The 7,521-nt window shown below is 40.0% G+C and overlaps 1 protein-coding gene across 1 annotated transcript; it reads right to left on the reverse strand.

Annotated features, from left to right (window-relative positions):
• Nucleotides 1-4,746: 4,746 nt before the first annotated feature.
• LOC120687315 (cysteine-rich receptor-like protein kinase 2) lies at nucleotides 4,747-6,910 on the reverse strand. The gene is made up of 4 exons (XM_039969294.1): nucleotides 6,420-6,910; nucleotides 5,868-6,099; nucleotides 5,636-5,786; nucleotides 4,747-5,203 (listed from the first exon to the last, which is right to left on the reverse strand). The coding sequence occupies exons 1-4, from the start codon at nucleotides 6,583-6,585 to the stop codon at nucleotides 4,892-4,894; spliced, it is 861 nt and encodes a 286-aa protein (XP_039825228.1). The 5' UTR covers nucleotides 6,586-6,910; the 3' UTR covers nucleotides 4,747-4,891.
• Nucleotides 6,911-7,521: the final 611 nt, after the last annotated feature.

A 7,521-nucleotide genomic window follows, 5' to 3' on the forward strand; every position in this document is an offset into this window, starting at 1 on the left:
TTTTTTGACAGCTGAGTGTTTTTTCGCGAGACGAATCTAATAAGCCTAATTAATTCATAATTTTCTACAGTGGTGCTACAGTAACCATTCGCTAATCATAGATTAAGATACATCATTAGATTCGTCTCGCAGTTTAGCCCCAAGATTCTGCAGTTAGTTTTATAATTAACTTTTATTTAATACTTCTAAATACTAAAAAGTCTCTGAAACTTTTTTTAAGTCTCTGTTCCAAAACACCCCTTAAATAACGGAGGACCAGATGATGGGGACATGCATATCCTACGTTCCAGCTGCAAGTCTCCGTGGAATTCCTCCTCTTGTCGCTTGCGGGCAGATACTCTCCAGATCCCGCTGCAAATTTGACCTCCACACCCATTGTCTTTACGGGGTGTGTTTAGAGGGTGTTTTGGAACAATGACTAAAAAAAGTCCCAGGACTTTTTTAGTATTTAGAAGTATTAAATAAAGATTATTTAGAAGTATTAAATAAAGATTAATTATAAAACTAACTGCAGAACCCTGGGGCTAAACTTCGAGACGAATCTAATGATGTATCTTAATCTATGATTAGCGAATGGTTACTGTAGCATCACTATAGCAAATTATGAATTAATTAGGCTCATTAGATTCGTCTCGTGAAAAAGTACTCAGCTGTCAAAAAACATTTATAAATAGATTTTATTTAATAATATAAAATAGTAAGATTCCTTTTGATGTGATAGGGACTTCTGAAAAAAGTTCGCGAAAAAGTTACTGTATCACGTTTCGGTTTTATTTGGCAACTATTGTCCAACCATGGAGTAGTTAGTCTCAAAAAATTCGTCTCGTCATTTACAACCAAACTATGCAATTAGTTATATTTTTTAACTATATTTAATACTCCATGCATGTATCGTAAAATTCGATGTGATGTGCGTCAGTAAAAATTTTTGGGAACTTTTCGCGGAACTAAACACATCCCAGTAGAAATCGACTTTTATATGCTAGACATTGCGTAATCATTTACTATCATTTAAGGGCCAGTTTAGATCGGGTGATTAAATTTCAGTTCCCTTAGGCTAATTCCAGTGCAAAGTTTCAATACACGATTACCAAGAGTCATCAAAAGGCTTTTGAAACTATGGATGAAATAGGACCTCCCAATGCATAGTTTCATTTCACGATTTCATAGGCGAGTCATTGCATTCAATTACTATGAACATGATCGGTTGAAATCAGATGAGATGAAATTCTCTAGCCCCCAATGCTAGTTTCATCAAGTTTCATAGTCTTGGAAACAGTGTAACCCAAGTTTCTTCTAGATGAAACCCATTTCTTCTCTCTCTTCATAAATTTCTTGCCATGTCATCATTTTTACCTATGTGGCACATCATTTAATGTGCATGAAATCTCTATGAAACTTGCACTAGAACTGGCCTTAGAGACCAATTAGAAGTATTAAATATAAATTAATTACAAAACAAAATGTATGTTAATTAGTGATCCTTAGGTGCACCTCCATCCCTTTTTAGTTAAAAGTTTTATATTACTTTTCCAAAATTAGATCTCTTTTGAAAAAAATAGTATAAAATTTTAAACTAAAGAGGGTTAGAGGTGCACGTAAAGATCACCAATTTGCACCCCTAACCAAATGTATAAATGGAGACTAGTTCTAGCGACGAATCCATTAAGTCTAATCAATTCATTATTATGTTATGTTTACTGAAGTACAACATGGTTAAATCATGGACTAATTAGATTTAATGATTTCATCTCGTGAATTAGTCTTTATTTATGCAATTAGTTTTGTAATTGGTCTATATTTAATACTCCTAATTGATGTCAAAATATCCTTTATAATAGGGATTAAAATTTAGTCACCTGGATCCAAATAGATCCTAGCTTGTTATTGGTCGACTTGTAAAGTTTATCCCCCCTTCCCCTAGTGAAGAAAACAAGAGAGTCTTAATAAGATGGCTGTGATTACCAACAAAGCGGGGCAATGTCGTGTGTGACTTCAGTCCTGCCGCCTAGTACTGTGTTGATACGGGGAGTACGGCGTGACCTCGATTGCACGGCATTTATCTTTGTTGCCATGAACAGAAACTGCTTCAGCAGCATGTTCCTTGGCCCTAAGGTTCTGAATCTTAGGAAATGCGGTGTAACGAGTCAAAAAAAAAATGGAAAGAAAAAACAGTGCAGCAGTTGAGAAAAAGCAAGCGCGCGCGGCACATGCTTGGCGCGGCAAATAATGGAGCAATCGATGGGCTGGTTTTATAGTAGACGGATCCAACGACTATGAAAGCGAGAAGCGACCGACCATATATATACTCTTCCCAGTTTCAACCCATTTCCCAAGCCAAAAAGTCCAAACCCACAGCGCACAGTTTTTCAGTCTTTATTAGGTCATGCTAGCGCGTGTTGGCGTGTGCATCGCGCAGTGCTCTCTCTTTTTTTCTCCCTTATTTTTGGACAGTGAACCGTGTTTGCGTGCTAGTATCCGCTTCAGATCATGACATGATTGCCCACACCCACACTCGGTGAGCCGACGCCCAACGCTCGTCAAGGCCGCAAGTCGTCGTCCTTCGCTCCAGCGGCGTGGCTGGTGCCTGGTGATGTGGTCGCGTCGTGGCCTTCCGGTTGACAAACTGGCTCTCGCGGCGGCTATAAGGGAGAAGGGTCGACCTCGCTGTTAATAGATACTCGTGGTGACGTGTGGCGCGCGCCGGGAGTCAACATTAACACTACAAATAGACTCATTTATTGGCCGGCCATGGTAATATATCATCCTAAAGTCGTTCTGGAATTAAATCAGGAATGCAACTTGACACAGGATGGCGATATTAGATGACAATGCAACTGGCAACTGGGGCAGCAATCTCGGCCGATTATTGGCCGGACTCACGTATAACAAACCCAAAGAAAAAACTCGGGATGCTTTTGGTCGGAATCACCACCCCTGCTGGGACCGGGAGCGTACAAACAAAAGCCCCCTGGGTCAACAGAGCGAACCGCCTTGGCTAGCTCGGAAGGCGACCGCGGCTCCGGTGCCCTCTCTCGTGCGGACGCGGGACCGCACGGTTGCGCCGCTGTGCCGAGGAAAGTCTCTTCACACGCTTGCGGTCTGCTCCACACTGCCACGCAAAACTCTGCTCCACGACTTGGCTTATGTAGTACTGTACGTAGTAGTAGTAGGAACGCCGTGAAACATGGCAAACTCGGTGTCGGTGCGGATGGGAAAACGCAGCAAGCACGGTACTGTACCCGGGAGTGGCGAAATGGGGCGAAATCTGGCTCGTTGACGCCAGGGGGAGGCGGCATGTGAAATCTGGCTAGCTCACCGAACCGAGGCCATCTTCGCTCACGCCACGCACGATACGAGACGCCGGTACGATAGCGACGCGGCACCAACTCGCGAGCGGGAGAGGGTAGCCTGCCAGCAAAAATTACAAAACCCCGTGGATAAGCAGAAGGTCGTCGTGGGAGTCGAGGCCGAAAAGCAGGGTGTGGGCCGTGTGGCCGGCGCTAGGCCTAGGCGGCAGCTCGATCATTCCCCGCCTCCAGGACGAAGCGCCTGCGGGCTGCTACGAGCTCAAGTTCTCAAAATTTTTAGGTATCACGTCGAAGATTTGATCAGATGTTGAGAGAGATTTTTATATATTAATTAAAAAATTAATTTTAGAATTTACTTGAAAACCGCAAGACAAATCTTTTGAGGTCTTTAACCGCATCATTAGCTCATGTATGTTACTGTAGTATTTATGGCTAATCATGTACTAATTAGACTCAAAAGATTCGTCTCGTCGTGTGCATCCAAATTGTGCAATTAGTTTTACTTTTTAACTATATTTAATGCTCCATGTATATGTCTAAAGAGGGTGGCAAAAATTTTTAGATGAAATTTTTTGGTAACTTCTGAAACAGACCCGCACTGCAAGGCTGACCGCGACTATTCGAGTATCTCGAACTGAACTGCTCTGCAGAGACTCGGCAGGCACGGCGTCATCGATGATGCTTCGTAACGGCACCTCATTTTGGGTTTCAGAGCTCAGGCAAATCATGCTGAACTCGAATAGTTCAGTAGGCGAAAGCATAAAAAACAAAAGATTTTTGCGCCCGCAGGCCGCCGGTCGGGAACACATTAGTGATTGGTCTTCCTGGGCCTTTTTCAGTTCTTGCAGATTACACACAGAAAAATGCTGTGAGGATCAGGACCGAAAATCGATCGAGCTTTCATGAACCACACCGACGGGTGCCCTTGAAGCGTGAACAAAGGAAAAATAAGATTGCCAGGAGCACTGTCCGGCGTTTAAGAAGGAGAGGTGAGGCGCCGGGGCGAGCCAGCGCTCGAACCGAGGCGGGCAGCCTGAGCCCCAGCTCAGCTGACCAACCGAGCCCCCGCTCTGTGCCAGGTGGATAGCCTCTAGTTCTTGAAGTGTTCCAGTAAAAAAAATCTTATAGTGTCATGTAGTTCATGCTATTTTCTTTAAACTACTTGAGCAGCTAAACGAAGAAATAAATCGGACCGTTTCATGGTATGAAAGGATTCATTTTCGCAATAGGGCTGAGCTGGGATACCTTATCTAAATGCCTATTTAAATTTGTGTTAATTCATACTAAAATGCATGCTAATTCGCGTACAATATGGGACTCACTGAATCATATCAGACAGACATACAACTCATGTCAAGAAAGACCATAATTGCAACATACGTGCAATATACTAATATATTATGCATATAGTTACATATTACAACAAGAAAATGGATGTTTAAAATGATTTTACACTTCTCTTGTATATATATCGACAAGTAATGATCACATCTTGGTATATCTGTTGTTCTGTACCATATATGCACCGATACAAAAATTCTTGTTACATAAAAATAAGGAAAGTCATATAGAACTCCTTTTTACCTGCCTGAAACCTGTGAAATTGATACAGTAGCCTTGGAGGCAGAAGACGAACTGGACGTGGATGTTTCACCTCTCACTCTACTTGTTGCGTCAATAAAAGTGGGCCTTGTGGGCTGCAGCTCCGGATCATTTCTTCTCAACAATAACACAACCACTTCTGACATCATTGGCCTTGCAGCAACGGCTGATTGAGTGCAGAGAAGGGCTATCTCCATGATTCTTTTTACTTCATCCGGCTTATATTCTTCTGGATTTAGTGATTCGTCCACCATTGCGAGTAAGTTGTCACTTTCATATAGCTTCCAGGCCTGTGCAACCATAGTCCATGGGGGGTGATAAAAAAAGGCATCTAGACAACCATTAGTGGTGATACAATACGATCATATGAAACACGAGCAGTACTTCTAAGCACTTTTTTGTCAAAGGAAAAAATAACAGGTCAAAGTATCCAAGCTAGATCTTGACAAAGACTAATAGAAAACATAAATTTAGGTTATGTTTTCTGTGCTGGTATTTTGTCAGTGCCAGTGTCTGTAAAAATCTTCTGAATGATGCATATAGCAAAAATCCACCAAATGTGTTTCTACCTCACATAGCTTAGTAAAAAATGAAAAATGAGACAATAAAGCACAGATTACATAAGTACAAATAAAGTTGTAGATGAAAAATATGCAGACATGATTGTAATATGGATAATGCATCTGCCAAGAGAAGTGAAGTTTCAAAAGAAAGCTAGATACCCATTCAAGTAGGTACTGCGTTTCAGGATCGAGCTTTGTATCATTACTCTTGCGACCACTCAATATTTCCAAAACGACAACACCAAAGCTGTAAGTGTTAACCTTCTCTGATAATTGACCATGAATCGCATACTCCGGAGCAGTGTAACCCCTGCACATAGAAAAATAAATTATAAAAATAAGTCGTGTACTTGTTACCCAATGAAATATTAGCTAGCATGTTTGTACTTACAATGTTCCTGCAAATTTTGTGCTCAAATGACTATGGTCATCAGGTAGGAGCCTTGCCAAACCAAAATCAGCAATTTTGGGCTGAAAGTCATCATCAAGAAGAACATTGCTAGATTTAATGTCCCGGTGTATTATACAAACATGAAACTCTTGATGAAGATATGCAAGACCACGTGCCATGCCAACAATAATGTTAAATCGCTGCTTCCAATTGAGGGTTCCATGTCTCTCGCCTGTAATGCCAAAACAAGGCCATTGCAGAGTGCATGTTGGTACTATAATGTTAGCCACTGAACTTCACTTGGAATGTCAACAAAGAAATATCAACAAAGAAATTTCCCTCTCAAAATGTATACAGAATTGGAGTTTCTTTACTCCTGTGAAAGGGGTGGAAACAATATTCAACTAAAATTAATGAAAACCATCTAGCAGAATCAAATGGGCAGTACCATATGCATCAACAAAATGATTCACAACCTGTCTACGAAGTTGTTTGAAAACTTTACAAGATAAAATATTAAATATGTAAGAATCATATACTAGAGTAACATACCAAAGAGGAACTTGTCTAGGCTACCATTTGCCATGTATTCATAAACAAGTAGGAACTCAGAGGCCTTCCGAGAGCAACCAAGAAGCCGGACAAGATTCCGGTGATGAACATTGCTAATTAACTTCACCTCACTTTCGAAATCCACTTTGGCCCTGCTAGTGTCCATTACTATCAACCTTTTTACTGCAACTGTTTTCCCATTTTTCAGCAAACCCTGTCAGAAAAGCCATACCCTCTTTTAAAACAAAAGGTGTTGCTTATAAGAGAGAACTAGGCGTATAGCCCGTGTATTTGCACGGCTAATATTGAAAATTTAAAAATTTGCATGTCGTTGTATCCTTACTTAAAGATTTTACCATACACCATCCTATCATCCTGTTAATTATCGTAAATTATGTCTTATTGTTGGTTAAAACAATTCAAATATGATCTACCTATAATAACAATTTGATTTGTTGAGCTTTTATAATATTATGCATATAATTATTCTAATTTTTATTTTATTTTAATTGATTGTTGTTAGCTTTAGTTTTTATTAATAGTATATATTTGTAACTGATACATAGCTAAATGATATTTTATATTTAATTTTTTATAATGGCATTGGTGGGTGCTTTTTAATTAGGCACAAGGGTATTTTAGGCTAATTTTTATCATAATGGCAGTAGTGGGTAAATTTTTATTTTTCTATTTTCTCCGATTAACGTGGGAATTTCTAGATCTTGAGAGTGAACGTGGAGGCTCCGTTTGTTGGCCAAATAATAAGATAATAGATGTTTTCTTAGTCCTAAGCTTACTAGTTGTGGCCGCTTCAAAAAAGTTTGTTCTGTAAAGTTTCATGTTTTTTGTTGATTTATATCGCTAGAAGATTCAATGCTATCACCATAACTTAAAGACATCTCCAAAACCTCCTTCTCCGAGTTTGCTTGTCTCGTTGAAATTATTGGTTGCAGTCTTAAGATCGTTATAGTAGAAACTTGTTGGGCCTTGTAATTCTGTTGCTCCAAGTATATCTCCTAAATGACAATGCAATCAGACAAGGAAATGCAGAAGCAAAATAGTCGTTGATCATTTCATGACAACGATATGAATATCTGACACA

This window comes from Panicum virgatum, chromosome 9N (genome assembly GCF_016808335.1).
Source record: "Panicum virgatum strain AP13 chromosome 9N, P.virgatum_v5, whole genome shotgun sequence".
Lineage (NCBI taxonomy): Eukaryota > Viridiplantae > Streptophyta > Magnoliopsida > Poales > Poaceae > Panicum > Panicum virgatum.

Bases quoted from the DNA above. Each gene is read 5' to 3' on its own strand.
- LOC120687315 (XM_039969294.1), bottom strand. From the start codon at position 6,585: ATGGACACTAGCAGGGCCAAAGTGGATTTCGAAAGTGAGGTGAAGTTA. The intron at 5,787-5,867 runs GTAAGTACAAAC...TTCTATGTGCAG, and splicing joins ACAAAATTTGCAGGAACATT to GGGTTACACTGCTCCGGAGT. The intron at 5,204-5,635 runs GTATCTAGCTTT...ATGGTTGCACAG, and splicing joins CGCAGTACCTACTTGAATGG to GCCTGGAAGCTATATGAAAG.